Source organism: Cherax quadricarinatus, chromosome 10 (genome assembly GCF_038502225.1).
Source record: "Cherax quadricarinatus isolate ZL_2023a chromosome 10, ASM3850222v1, whole genome shotgun sequence".
NCBI classification, from domain to species: domain Eukaryota; kingdom Metazoa; phylum Arthropoda; class Malacostraca; order Decapoda; family Parastacidae; genus Cherax; species Cherax quadricarinatus.
Genome location: NC_091301.1, coordinates 37,393,795 through 37,410,035, shown reverse-complemented (window position 1 = coordinate 37,410,035; position 16,241 = coordinate 37,393,795). Strand labels below are relative to the sequence as shown.

The 16,241-nt window shown below is 39.3% G+C and overlaps 1 protein-coding gene across 5 annotated transcripts in view; it reads right to left on the bottom strand.

Annotated features, from left to right (window-relative positions):
• row (relative of woc) overlaps positions 1-16,241 on the bottom strand; it is a gene marked incomplete at its 3' end in the record, with an annotated part of 245,209 nt that overhangs the window by 36,804 nt on the left and 192,164 nt on the right. For all 5 annotated transcript variants that reach the window (XM_070083775.1, XM_070083776.1, XM_070083773.1 and 2 more), the window contains 1 exon segment: positions 15,531-15,695. In XM_070083775.1, the coding sequence (XP_069939876.1) occupies positions 15,531-15,695 (165 nt within the window).

Sequence of the window (16,241 nt, the reverse complement as noted above, 5' to 3'; positions counted from 1 at the left end):
TCAAGGAGTTTGATATCTTATACTCGAGGCAGACAGAAAGACAGATAAGCAGAGACAGACAGGCAGACAGATAGGCAGGCAGGCAGGCAGGCAGGCAGACAGACAGGCAGATAGACAGATAAACAGAGACAAGACATGCTTGTAACAGTGATAACAAATACAGCAAGGGTTAGCTGGAGCAGTGGCCATTTATCAAATGTCACTGTGCTGTCAACAGTATAGGGATGCCTTTCATAACAACATGCTTCAAGGTATATGGCAGGGTATCTAAAACATTGCTGGGACCTATAAATATTGTGTGTATATTTCTAGGTAGTAGGTAGGTCGACAGCAACCACCCAGGGAGGTACTACCATCCTGCCAAGTGAGTGTAAAACGAAAGCCTGTAATTGTTTTACATGATGGTAGGATTGCTGGTATCTTTTGTCTGTCTTATAAATATGCAAGATTACAGGTATGTCTTGCTACTTCTACTTACACTTAGGTCACACTACACATACGTGTACAAGTATATATATATATATACACACCCCTCTGGGTTTTCTGCTATTTTCTTTCTAGTTCTTGTTCTTGTTTATTTCCTCTTATCTCCATGGGGAAGTGGAACAGAATTCTTCCTCCGTACGCCATGCGTGTTGTAAGAGGCAACTAAAATGCGAGGAGCAAGGGGCTAGTAACCCCTTCTCCTGTATATATTACTAAATGTACAAGGAGAAACTTTCGTTTCTCCTTTTGGGCCACCCCGCCTCAGTGGGATACGGCTGGTGTGTTGAAAGAAAAGAAGAAATGTATGAAAGAGGGGAAGGCAACTAGGGATTGGCACAGAGCATGTATAGTCCCTTTATATAAAAGGAAGGGGGACAAAAGAGATTCTAAAAATTATAGAGGAATAAGTTTACTGAGTATACCAGGAAAAATGTATGGCAGGGTTATTATTGAAAGAATTAGAGGTAAGACAGAATGTAGGACTGCAGATAAGCAAGGAGTTTTCAGAGTGGGTAAGGGATGTGTAGATCAAGTGTTTACATTGAAACATATATGTGAACAGTATTTAGATAAAGGTAGGGAAGTTTTTATTGCATTTATGGATTTAGAAAAGGCATATGATAGAGTGGATAGGGGAGCAATGTAGCAGATGTTGCAAGTATATGGAATAGGTGGTAAGTTACTAAATGCTGTAAAGAGTTTTTATGAGGATAGTGAGGCTCAGGTTAGGGCGTGTAGAAGAGAGGGAGACTACTTCCCAGTAAAAGTAGGTCTTAGACAAGGATGTGTAATGTCACCATGGTTGTTTAATATGTTTATAGATAGGGTTGTAAAAGAAGTAAATGCTAGGGTGTTCGGGAGAAGGGTGGGATTAAATTAAGGGGAATTAAATACAAAATGGGAAGTGACACAGTTACTTTTTGCTGACGATACTGTGCTTATGGGAGATTCTAAAGAAAAATTGCAAAGGTTAGTGGACGAGTTTGGGAGTGTGTGTAAAGGTAGAAAGTTGAAAGTGAACATACAAAGGAGTAAGGTGATGAGGGTATCAAATGATTTAGATAAAGAAAAATTGGATATCAAATTGGGGAGGAGTAGTATGGAAGAAGTGAATGTTTTCAGATACTTGGGAGTTGACGTGTCGGCGGATGGATTTATGACAGATGAGGCTAATCATAGAATTGATGAAGAAAAAAAGGCGAGTGGTGCGTTAAGGTACATGTAGAGACAAAAAACGTTATCTATGGAGGCAAAGAAGGGAATGTATGAAAGTATAGTAGTACCGACACACTTATATGGTTGTGAAGCTTTGTCGGGAGGGTTCGTGGAGATGTGATGGTTGGAGATAAACACAGTCGTTGGATGGTAACACATATATTAGCAGTGTGGGAGAGGTGAGCCCAGACTGCCTGTGTTGCCTGTCGTAGACCTAAGCGCAGAGAACTGAGAGTTACAACGATTCTCGCACACACATGCGCATCACGTGACGTCACACATGCTAGTCGCTGAGCCTACTGAAAGGGAGCATAAATATATACATGGATGATATGATCTACAATATAGTAGCTATACTGACAGCTCGGTCGTGTTACGTATGGCGTCTCGACATACAATACTATGCTATAGGCTTTACAGGCAGGTGGCTCTGGGCTGATTCTATACAACAGCAAAGACGTATGAAACTTAGAACTAATGGATGGTATCGTAATGGATGTTAACGTAATGCATTATGAATTATAAGTACAAATCATAGTATAATAAAGGATGGAATTGATCGATCGATCTGCATTCATGCACTCTACGGATTCTGAGGAAGAATATATATTTACAAAGGTTTAAGTAATTAACAGCAAAGGCAGATCTGGCATGCACAGATCAGTAAGTAGAAAAGCAAACAGGCTGGTGGACGCTTGCTCGGGTAGCTGGCTGCGAGGTCGGCCTGCTGGCAGCACAAAATGTCTGTCAGCTGGTAGGAATTAATCTATGTACATCTATGTAAATATCAATTTTACGCCCGCACAGCTGTCACCATTTGTCGTGAGGGTTCGTAGAGATGTAATAGTTGGAGATAAACACAGTCGTTGGATGGTAACACACATATTAGCAGAGTGTGAGAGGGGAGCCCAGATTGCCTGTGTTGCCTGTCGTAGACCTGAGCGCAGAGAACTGAGAGAGTTACAGCGATTCTCACGCACACAAGTGCATCACGTGACGTCACACATGCTAGTCGCTGAGCCTACTGAAAGGGAGACTAAATATATACATGGATGATATGATCTACAATATACTACACAAGTATAAGTATAGGTAATTCAGTAGCTATACTGACAGCTTGGGTTGTAAATGCCGCAGCGAGGAGGCGGTTGGAGACAATGGAGATGTCCTGTCTAAGGGCAATGTGTGGTGTGATTATGAAGAAAATTCAGAGCGTGGAAATTAGAATATGTGGAGTTAATAAAAGTATTAGTCAGAGGGCTGAAGAGGGGTTCTTGAGGTGGTTTGGTCATTTAGAGAGAATGGATCAAAGTACACTTACCATCCGACTTACGACCGAGTTCGGTTCCGAGAAACCGGTCGTAAGTCGAAATGGACGAAAGTCGAACTTTACTACTGAATAGCAACATCACATTTTTGTAATGACTTTATTTTATTGTTTTATTTTGGTATTTCATGTTTTACTTTACTTTTTATGCTGTTAGTACTGAATTTTATACTGTAAGCTTTAGGATAAACACTGTGTACAACACAAACAGTTCTTTATTTCCCAGAAATTTGGCATAAAAACACGGTCGTAAGTCGAGTGGTCGTAAGTCGAGCAGGTCGTAAGTCGGATGGTAGGTGTAGAATGACATGGAGAGCGAATAAATCTGTAGGGGAAGGAAGGCGGGGTAGGGGTCATCCTCGAAAAGGTTGGAGGGAGGGGGTAAAGGAGGTTTTGTGGGAGAGGGGCTTGGACTTCCAGCAAGTGTGCATGAGCATGTTAGATAGGAGTGAATGGAGACGAATGGTATTTGGGACTTGACGAGCTGTTGGAGTGTGAGCAGGGTAATATTTAATGAAGGGATTCAGGGAAACTCCTAGGTAGTAGGTTGGTAGACAGCAACCACTCAGGGAGGTACTGCCGTCCTGCCAAGTGAGTGTAAAACGAAAGCCTGTAATTGTTTTACATGATGGTAGGATTGCTGGCGTCCTTTTTTCTGTCTCATGAACATGCAAGATTTCAGGTACGTCTTGCTACTTCTACTTACACTTAGGTCACACTACACAAACATGTACAAGCATATATGTACATATACATACACACCCCTCTGGATTTTCTGCTATTTTCTTTCTAGGTCTTGTTCTTATTTATTTTCTCTTATCTCCATGGGGAAGTGGAACAGAATTCTTCCTCCGTAAGCTATGCGTGTTGTAAGAGGCGACTAAAATGCCATGAGCAAGGGGCTAGTAACCCCTTCTCCTGTATATATTACTAAATTTGAAAGGAGAAACTTTCATTTTTCCTTTTGGGTCACCCCACCTCAGTGGGATTCGGCTGGTACGTTGAAAGAAGAAGAATAAGATAAACTTTCGTTTTTCTTTTTGGGCCACCCTGCCTTGGTGGGATACGGCCGGTTTCTTGAAAAAAAAATTCAGGGAAACTGGTTATTTTTATATAGCCAGACTTGAGTCCTCAAAATGTGAAGTACAATGCCTGTACTTTAAAGGAGGAGTTTGGGATATTAGCAGTTTGGAGGGATATGTTGTGTATCTTTATACGTATATATTTCTAAACTCTCGTATTCTGAGCACCTCTGCAAAAACAGTGATTATGTGTGAGTGAGGTGGAAGTGTTGAATGATGATGAAAGTATTTTCTTTTTGGGGAATTTCTTTCTTTTTGGGGTCACCCTGCCTCGGTGGGAGACGGCCCACTTGTTGAAAAAAAAAAAATTCTAGACAATAGTAAATAACGGAGGCAGGTGTAAATGTTCACCTGTCAATGTGATTGTGACTATTTGAGCATTATTTCAGTACCTAACATTAGTGTCAGAACAAAGATTGGCTATAAAATTACAAGAACTATTATAAATTGTAATTATCAGAAGTTAAAAATACATAAATTAAAATAAAAACGAGAAAAAAGGTACATCGGCAACACTTCTGCAAGTGGAAGGAGTCGATGTTACCATCAGGTGAGCATCCAGAGCCAACTTCAAAGTCTTATATCTCGGAAAGTAGCGACCCTAAATTTTATTTTTTTTAAATCTATAACATGTAGAAAAATGTTCTCTTCATTCTAAAAGAAAAAAAAACTATTTTTTTTTATTTTTCAAAATATTCGGAGCGCCACGCGAGTGAACGTAGATCTACGTTTGGACATTTTAAGGGTTAATGAAGTGTTTGGCCCCAGTGTGAAGAAATACCTCCTGGAAAATAAATTGGAACTCAAGTGCCTCCTGGTAATGGACAATGCTCCTGCTCATCCTCCAGACTTGGAAGAGCAAATGGTGGAGGAGTTTCATTTCATCAGAGTGAAGTTCTTGTCCCCTAATACAACTCCTCTCCTCTAGCTCATAGACCAGTAGGTCATTTCAAACTTCAAAAAACTGTACACCAAAGCAGCTTCAAAAGTGCTTTGAAGTGACCTCAGACACTGAACTGACTCTAAGAGAGTTCTGGAAAGATCACTTCAATATCCTACATTGCATAAACCTTATAGGTAAGGCTTGGGAGGGAGTGATATCCAGGACTTTGAACTCTGCTTGGAGAAAACTGTGGCCAGGATGTGTACAAGAGAAGGATTTTGAAGGGTTTGGGGCTGACCCTGAGGAGCCTATGCCAGTTGTGGAAAGTATTGTCACTGGGGAATTCCATGGGGTTGGATGCGAGTTTCAAGGATGTGGAAGAGTTAGTGGAGGACCACAATGAATAGCTAACCACTACAAAGCTGCAAGAGCTTCATCGGCAACAGCAACAGACCACAGCTCAGGAAATTGCTTCAGAGGAGGAGGTAGAGAGATGAAGGAAGGTGCCTTCTTCAAAGTTAAAGGACATTTGTACGAAGTGGATAGAAGTGCAAACATTTATGGATAAACTTCACCCTGACAAAGCTCTTGCAGTCCATGTTGGCAACATGTACAATGCCAATGTTGTGTCCCATTTTAGAGAAATTTTAAAGAAACACCAGAAACAGAGTTCTCTGGACAGATATTTTGTGCAACAGGGGTCCAGTGACTCCCAAGCTGTTCCCAGTGGCATTAAAAAATAAAGAAGGGAAGTAACCCCGGATAAGGACTTGGTACCTGAAGTCTTTATGGAAGGGGATTCCCCTTCCAAACAATAGTGCACCTTCATCCTCTCCCCTCCTCCCGTCTTCCATCCACCCACAAGTCTTCAGTAAAGGTAAGTGTAATGTTTTATATATGTATGAATGTACTTGATTTCTCATTGTTTTCTGTATGTAAATCTTTATTTAACTTGATTTTTTTTTTTTTAATATTTTTGGGTGTCTGGAACGGATTAATTTTATTTCCATTAATTCTTATGGGGAAAATGGTTTCGCCATTCGTCAATTTCGTCCTTCGGCAGACTCTCTGGAATGGATTAATCACGAAATTCAAGGGTCCACTGTATAAGAGAGACCACTGGGTGCATTGTGGACAAGTTACATAATTTGTTTACTCTGGAATACTTGCAAAAATCAAATATTTCTGCTACTTTGAGCTCAATTTCTAGCTATTTCTGTGAAGTATCTTCTATACTATCAAATGAGACCAAGAAACCACGAATACAATCATAAAAACCATACTAAAATACACTGTAAATTCGCTGTTTTCATCCTTTCAGAGTTTCGGACGTACTAGTACGGCTTATGCACCAGGGTTTTTGATGTACTAGTACGCCTAAATTCTAGCGCCCTCAAATCTAGTGAGAGAAAGCTGGTAGGCCTACATATGAAAGAATGGGTCTATGTGGTCAGTGTGCGCAGTATAAAAAAAAACCTGCAGCACACAGTGTGTAATGAGAAAAAAAAAACTGTGACCATGTTTTTGGATTAAAACAGCGACTTTGCACTGTATTTTCACATGGTATTTATTGTTGTATTATAGTTTTCCTTGTCTCATTTTATAGAATGGAAGACATATTACAGAAATCAAGATGATTTTAACTGGCTTTACAATGAAAAGTACCTTGAAATTGAGCTCAAAGTAGCAGAAATGTTCGATTTTTACCAAAGTTCAAAAGTAAACAAATCATGCTAAGCATCCAATACATGTGGAGAAATTTTCTCCAGGAGGGGGGTATCAGTCCCCTTCGGCCCCTTTCAGCCCTGAGGGGCCCAGCCCTCTCAGAAGGGGCAAGCATCTTGTTTACTGCTACAGTGAGTAATTGATCGCAGATGCAGTACGAGTATGCGACATGGTCAAGCAACCGCTGCTCCTTGCAGTCCAGTGTTGCAGAGTGTATTTTAATAAGAGACAGTACATCTCTTACTTTAGCAGGACAATTAAAGAAAATCCTGCTCCCACTTTATTACCATAGTAAAGATAGTAGACATTGTTGTCTATGCTTAAGACAGCAAGATTTAAACATTCTGCTTTGCTTCATTGAGGAACTGGCAAGGAAGCAAAAGTACTAGGTCAGCTTTTCCTTTGTGCTAGGGGCAGTAACGGCATGGGGCGCTGTGGCGTCTTCAGATTACTTTTGACTCTACTGAGAGTGACACTGACGTCAGGATAACCAACAAAGAACGATCTGTGTGTTAGTGTGAACAAAGTGTCTCACAAAACACAATAAACACTTACAGAGAAGTGTGATCAGCTTCTTTAGTGATAAGATTGTGAACAATTAAGACAAATCTTGTGGAACATAGTGTACCAGTATGCGTTTTCCTAGAGTATGGAAGACGTGGACATCCAAGGACACTTCAGCTTCTATCAAGTCACCGATATCTGTCGAAGGTGTGAAGAACACCATAGCTCATGCTACAAGAGCAAGGTAGGTTACGAATTTCTTGTAGTACGGGGAACTGCGCAGTTCTTGAGTCGCAAGGAGTTTGTAATCAACCTATAGTCGGCAGTAAGGGGCGGACTTTTGAGTCCACACAAGTATGTAATTTGTCAGCAATCAGTGAATGAAATATGCTGACATAACACCCCCTAGGGGTAATTTATAATCTTACAAATTATAACTCTTTACAGCCCGTTGAGAGATGACTTCGACAGCTTCTCAAGACGTCGTCTGCAGGGGCGGCTGTGCAGGTGATGAGTTGTCTTTCTAAGTTAAGTACAAACTCTTTAAACTTAACTGGTAATCCCATTTCTCAACATTTTGGTCGTGCTCGAACCGGATAAAGGCCACACTGTGGTCCAAATATGTTGTACTACAGTGTACAAATAACCTACGAGCCAAGGTCCTTCGAAAAAAGCTGTAAAACTAGTGTTTTACAATATAAATCAGTATAAATGAGTCCCTCCAGACTCAGTCACAGAGAATGGGCAGCCAAAAGAAAACGAGCGCTCACCCACCATTCACCCAAAGAAAACGGGAGCTGGGTGACTCACCCAACAAGAAAACGGGGGATGGCACCCTGCATCCACTGCTCCAATCTCGAAAATCGCTGATTAAGACAACAACAACCCAAGTGATGTTCGGTTTGTCTGAGTGTATATACACATAGTGTTTATAATGTTTATAAACAGAAATTAAGAGACGAGATCGTGTTAAAGTTTGTTTCTTATAGATATACCTGTTATATTAAAGGAACTTATATATAAAGTGTAAGCTTTCAAATACATATTAACAGTGACATTTATATGTGTAAGTAAAATTCACGTGAGATTTACAGTTATACAGTGACATTTATAGTGAATGAAGTGTATAACATCGTCATTTACGATTAATCATCGTGGTCAGGCTGACACAGCAAACTCAAGCCATAAACACCAGCCATATGTACTCTGTACCCTTCATGGTCATTGACCCTGAGGTTAAGCTTAGTAGGTCAGTAGTGTCTGACTCGATTATTGCTGACTTAAGCATAACAAAAACTCAGCTGTTTATAGCAGTACAGTGTTTTTTAAACACTCTAAGTGTGGTGCTAGAATTTTCAGTATACCATTAAAATGGCTTGTTTGGAAACTCAGTTTCAGTCTTTACAGACTAAGATTACACAATTAGAAAATCTAATTTCAGTCTGTATAGGATTAACTCAAGATACAAACATAGATTTTGATGATCTTGAGGTCAAATTTGAATTACTTGCACAACGTCTGGAAATAATTAATTCAGACTATACACATTATGAAAATAAATTTCTTGAATCAGATCCATCTGAGGATGAAATTAAAAATGTTTTGGATACTTTTAGTAATCAACAGTTAAGGTGGACAGGAGTACAGGCTATCTGCCGCAAAACTCTGTCACAGAGACCTACTCTAACTAGTGGTCAAACACCTGTTACACCTGTAACAACAAGTGTCCCATTACCAAGCTTACCTACATTGTCATTACCTATTTTCCAAGGTCATAATTATGAAGAATTCATTAGTGGTTTTCAATCCATAGTAAATTCACGAACTGACATAGATGAGATTGTTAAGTTCAATTACCTTAAATGTCTTGTGAAGGGAGAACCCTATGAACTGATTAAGTCATTTCCGGTGGTTAAAGGTAATTATCAAATAGCCTTACGTGTCTTAGCAGACAATTACTTCGATGCTGACAAGGCTAGAGTTAGACATGCAGTCTTAATATCAAGCTTGAAGCCACCCAAACATTGTTTTTCAGACTTACAGGCATTTAGAATCACATTAGACAATAGTCTCAGATCTCTAGATGCTAAATATGACCTAAGACAATGTGATTGGTTTATCAGTGGTATTGTACAAGATAAGTTGTCGCCACAAACTATTGAACGATTAAATATTATGTTCAATAAACGCTATTTCACTTGTGAAGAAATTAGCAATGGTTTACAAACAATAGTTTCATGCATGCAAGCAACGAGACAAGATGAAGAATCCACAAATCCAGTGGATAATAAACCTTCAACTCAGTATAAAAAGAGTATACCTACTCCCACTAAACCACAGAATGGAAAATCCCATATAGGCATTTATCAAGCTGTGAATACAACAGACAGTAAAGAAACTGTCACACATAAACTTACTCCAAAATGTGTACTTTGTGATGGAACACATTGGGCACAGTATTGTAGTCAATACACATCAATGGAGGCACGTAAACATGTTCATCAGCTGAAAAGGTGCATCAAGTGTTTAGGTGAACACAAGGGAGGAAAATGCTCACTGAAGAAGTGTTTTAAATGCAAGGGTATGTGCATCATACAACATTATGCCCAAATACTTTTGCTGAACAGCAGCAGACTTCCACAGAATCAGGAAGTCAACAAGCAACAGCATTAAATGTGAGAGATAAGTTTAAAACAACTGCTCTCCCGATAGCTCGAGTTGAGTTATCTAATAAGTTACACAAAACCAATGTGCTAACACTATTTGATCAAGGCTCACAAAGGTCCTTCATAAGAAGATCAGTGTTGCAGAAACTGAATAAACAACCCTATGCCAAAATACAGTTAGATATAGCTGGTTTTTTCCACAATTCTGGTAAACAGACATATGACCTAGCCAGAATCACTGTTGGTCTAGGAAACAGGAAAAAGACAGTAGAAGCTGTGGTAGTAGATGATTTGCCTAAGTCTGTGCAGATCCAGGGATTAAAAGAAACAGTTGCAGCACTGAAAGCAGCTAAGGTCAAGTTAGCCTGTCCTGACATACAGACGGACACTATTAGTCCAATTGATTTAATCATTGGAAGTGATTATCACTGTTTTGTGCAAAATATAGTAAGTAAACATGATGTTCACTTACTGAAAACAGCAGGAGGCCACATGATATGTGGTCCCATTCTCTCTCAAAGTGGCAAAGAAGTTGATATTGATTCAGTGGAAAATGTACTAGTTACGAGAATAACCGCTGATCATGTACCACAGCAAAAATTATCATTACTGGAAGAAATGAATGAACCAGTTGATAAGTTGTGGGATTTAGATGCGATAGGTAATGATGTAAATAAACCAAGCCCACAAGAGTCTCAGACTTATAACCAATATTTGGACACTGTCAAATATAAAGATGGCCAGTATTGGGTTAGGTTACCATGGAAATTAAATCCACCACATCTGCCTAGCAATTATTGCATGGCTTTCGGACAAATGAAAGCACAAATACACGAGCTCAGGAAGAATCCAGAGCTACTGACTGTTTATGATAATATCATACAAGAACAGTTGGACAATAAATTCATTGAGGAAAGAGTCGAAGATAAGTTGAAGACAGAAGCTCATTATCTCCCGCACCATGGAGTCAGAAAAGATTCTGAAACCACTCCACTACGTGTTGTATATAATTGCAGCGCACGTGCAAATAAAGATGTAGCAAGTCTTAATGACTGTCTGATGACCGGACCCTCACTAATTGAGAAGCTTGGAGACGTGCTTATGAAATTTCGCACAAACCCATATGCCTACACGACCGACATTTCCAAAGCTTTCTTAAGAGTAGGACTACAAGAAATAGATAGAGATTATACTCGATTCTTGTGGCCTGAAAATCTACATGATCCTCAAAGTCCTGTGAAAACTTATCGTTTCAAATCAGTATTATTTGGTGCAACATCCTCTCCATTCTTACTAGAAGCTACTCTGAATACACATTTGAAGAAATCTGAAAGTCCCTTCAAAGAAATCTTAAAGAAAAGTTTCTATGTGGACAATCTTCAAGGTACTGTGAATAAAGAAGAGGATTTGAAATCCTTATACAGAGAAGCTAACAAGGAGATGAAAGAAGCAAATATGCCTCTAAGGATGTGGAATACAAATTCAAAGCAATTAAGGGAACTTATCAAAGAAGATTTCGCTGAAGCTGAAATTCCTGATTGCAACAATATGCTGGGACTTAATTGGAACACACAGGAAGATACTTAGAGTCTCAAAAGGATAAATAATAAATCATGCAGTACACTCACTAAACGTAGTTTACTGTCAGAGGTATCACAATGTTTTGATCCTCTAGGACTCGTCTCACCAATTACCATAAAGGGAAAAATGCTTATGCAAGATGCATGGAAGCTCAAAATTGGATGGGATGAGAACTTGCCTCTAGAAATGAGTCAAGCATGGGATGAAATATCCAGGGAGTTTAAGCAACTTCATCAAATTAAATTTCCCAGACAAATAGGTCAAGAGGGAAACAAGTACACATTACATGTGTTCTGTGATGCGTCAACCAGAGGTTATGGCGCTGTAGCTTACATGAGTAATGCTGAAGGAAGTACACTAATTACTTCAAATGCCAGGGTAGCACCCTTGAAGGTCAGAACAGTACCACAATTGGAACTGACAGCACTCTATGTAGGTACAAAATTAGCTCTCTATCTCAACAAAGTACTTGATCATCTCACTATTGAAAAAAAACGTGATCTGGAGTGATAATGAAGCAGTTCTCCAGTGGTTAAGAAATAATAAGAGTAAGTTGGTCTATGTACAGAACAGAGTAGCAGAAATAAAAGAGATGCAGAGAGATTATCTCTTTCTCCACGTCTCTACCCAAGAGAATCCAGCTGACATGTTGTCACGTGGTGTCCCACTCAAGAAATTTGTGGATAATAAATTATGGCTCCACGGACCGAACTGGCTCTCTAATGAAAATAACTGGCCTCAGCAAAAAGCTCACATTATGCCAGAAGAAACAGTCTGCTTGAACACAGCAGAAATAAGTTGTGTAAATACTGCAGACACAACAGAAAGAGTCATTGATGGATCTAAATACTCATCTTTGGGTAAACTCTTAAGAGTTACAGCTCTTGTCTTTAAATTCATTAAAGGAATAAAACCTGATTATGAATGTCTTGAACCCATTAAATACTGGGTGAAACTAATACAGAAAGATGTTTTCTCTACAGAATATAAATTTCTGGAAACACAAGATAAATCCCCAAAGAAACCTGTTATGAATAATTCTTTAGGACTTTATCTCGACTCAGAAAAGATTATAAGATGTCGAGGAAGAATTCATAATTCTTCACTACCTAAAGAAGCCATACATCCAATACTGATCCCCAAGAATCATTGGCTAACAAAACTGATTGTGCAAAACGCCCACAGTAACGTGTTACATGGTGGAGTAGCTGACACTTTGTCATATACGACAATCCTACTGGATACCCCAAGGTCGACAAAGTGTGAAAAAGCAAAAAGCAAATAAAGGACTGTATTACTTGTCATCACTACGATATGCGAGTATGTCAGTATCCAGGTCCACCTCCATATCCTTCTGAAAGAGTTTGTCATATCACTCCATTGGAGGTGACAGGTGTAGATTACACTGGACCAATAATTTTAACCAAAACAGTTGACAAAGTTCCCATCAAGGTGTACATCTGTTTGTTCACTTGTGCTACAACTAGAGCAGTACATCTAGAAGTAGCCACTGACATGTCTGCTGTAACCTTTATCAAATTATTCAGAAGGTTTGCAGCCAGAAGGGCATGTCCCAGATTGATGATTTCAGATAACGCAACGAACTTTGTTTCTGGTGCTGCTTATATAAGCAAGATCTTTGATCAACCAGAAGTACAACAGATGCTGAATCAACGCAGTTGTCGTTGGAGATACATTCCTCCTAAATCTCCATGGCACGACGGATTTTATGAAAGAATGATCGGCATTGTAAAACGTTGTTTAAGGAAGACTCTTCATCGTCAAAGAATCGACTTAGAAGAATTCCGTACAGTTGTGACTGAAATAGAAAATAGTCAACAGACCTCTAACTTATGTTACCGATGATCTGGACAATTTAGAAGTGTTAAGTCCATCTCATTTACTCAATGGCAGAAGGCTCGAATCTGTTCCTCCCATGAATGATAAAGAAATCATAGAGGATCCTACTTATTTCGAACCTGAGCAACTCAGACGTAAATTCAAACACCTTAATAAAGTGACTGAACGTTGGGACAAAATTTGGCGAGAAGACTATCTCACCTCATTGAGAGAACACTTCTATGGAACTGGTGTTCCTGAAAATCATAAGTCCTTAAGACCAGGTGACATAGTGATTATTGACAATGATGGTCTGAGGTCCCAATGGCCACTTGGAAAAATTGTGACCATATATCCTAATGCAAATGGAATTATCAGGACAGTTGATGTTTTGAGCAAAGGTGTAGTGAATAATCGGACAATAAATAAACTAGTGCCGTTAGAATTACACAGTGTTGAAAACAAAATTAGTGATTCTCCAGAAACCACACAGACTAAAGCTGTTCAGAAAAGACAAGCAGCAGTGGTGACGAGTGAGAAAATCAAATTCATGTTAAGTGATGAATAGTTCACCTGCAGCGAACCTCTGCCGCCCCCCAGTGTGGAGAACAATTTTCTCCAGGAGGGGGGTATCAGTCCCCTTCGGCCCCTTTCAGCCCTGAGGGGCCCAGCCCTCTCAGAAGGGGCAAGCGTCTTGTTTACTGCTACAGTGAGTAATTGATTGCAGATGCAGTACGAGTATGCGACGTGGTCAAGCGACAGCTGCTCCTTGCAGTCCAGTGTTGCAGAGTGTATTTTAATAAGAGACAGTACATCTCTTACTTTAGCAGGACAATTAAGGAAAATCCTGTTCCCACTTTATTACCATAGTAAAGATAGTGGACATTGTTGTCTATGCTTAAGACAGCAAGATTTAAACATTCTGCTTTGCTTCATCGAGGAAGTGGCAAGGAAGCAAAAGTACTAGGTCAGCTTTTCCTTTGTACTGGGGGCAGTAACGGCGTGGGGCGCTGTGGCGTCTTCAGATTACTTTTGACTCTACTGAGAGTGACACTGATGCCAGGATAACCAACAAAGAACGATCTGTGCGTTAGTGTGAACAAAGTGTCTCACAAAACACAATAAACACTTACAGAGAAGTGTGAACAGCTTCTTTAGTGATAAGATTGTGAACAATAAAGACAAATCTTGTGGAACATAGTGTACCAGTGTGCGTTTTCCTAGACTATGGAAGACATGGACATCCAAGGACACTTCAGCTTCTATCAAGTCACCGATATCTGTCGAAGGTGTGAAGAACACCATAGCTCACGCTACAAGAGTACACATCAACTGGTGAATCTAATATTCTTTCACAAGTGCGCCGATATTATTTATACTACTTCTACACTAATGCAGTAGTCTGCATAACAGTAAATCTTCTATTTTTTGTGAGAATAAAAATCCGAAGTGGAAAGCAAAAGAATGTAAGAAGGGCGTGGGGACATGACTAATGAACAGAGGAAATGTTATTTTAGTGCCAGGAATGTCTTTCTTGTTTATTCTGGACCCTATTTGAAAATTGGCATCTTTTGAAATTTGTGTGAAATTGGCAAAATTGCCAAATTCTGACCACTGTATTGGATAGTTGAAATCAGTAAATGGGTGGTTTCTTGTACTCATTCGATAGAAAAAATGGAGGTATAGCGAAATAGTTATGATTTTTGTCGACCAGTACACTGGAATTGGCCGAAAATAGGGCTCAAAGTGGGCAAAATCGTCGATGCGTAAACATCGTCAAGACCACTAACTTCTCGAGAGCATAATTCCGTAAGTTTTCCATCAAATTTCATACTTTTGGTGTCATTATGACCGGGAAAAGATTCTCTATCTTTTCCTAAAAACTTTTTTTTTTTTTTTTAAATTTGGGTGACCCTGAGAACAAGTCTGGGAGAGGGCCTGGGGACCCTGAAAGGGTTATACCAAAAATACAGTCACAATTTTTTTTCTCATAATGCACTGCATGCTGCAGGATTTTTTTATATGGTGCATGCTTACCACATAGATGCATTCTCTCATATCTAGGCCCAATTTGACTGCTCATAGCTTATCTGAGTGAGCTGAGCTCATCACGTAGAACTACAGCACTGACCCTGGCTTCAAAGCCATAGAATTACAGCACAGAGCCTCAAAGACTTAACACATGCATACTATATGAGACTATCCAGAGAGTATATACATACCTTAACTGCCTTTTTGGTACCATCTGCTGTACTGGTACCAAGACTGACAATGCCAAGTTCCACAGTTGTACCATCAAAGCCAAAGTCATAAACCTTATCTTGAAGCATTACTGAAGAAATGCATCTCATGTATTGATACATTTTGTTGATAAATGATTTATCCACCTGTAATACATAAGGACACTTACTATATACTTCAGATTTTAAATGCTAGCAACACTCTTCTCACTTTTACTGATGCATTTTCATAACATTCTATGATATATGATATCTGAGTACATACTTAAGATTTTCCTGGCATTCTGTGACCATTATAGGTTTAGTCCCTTGATGATGATGGTGATGATAATAATAATAATAATAATAATAATAATAATAATAATAATAATGTAATTGAGCCCTGGTTGTCTTGAATGTCATAAGCAATGCAGAACTGACCTTTTACCAGTGCCTTGAGGATGACTCCTAGATAAAGATATGCTAGACAAGGAATAACGTGGTAGAGAGCACAGTAAATGGAACATATATAACAGTTGAAAACCTCCCCTGCTGAGCCACATTTAGAAGCAAAAATGTAAGTGAACAAAATGAGTAATTAACTAGGTTAAGAAGAGGTAGGAGACAATTTACCTGCATTGATAAAAAAAATGTGTTAGAAACCAGGAAGCTAGGAAACAAGTGAAGCAAAGTAGTGATGGTTGATGGGGTCAC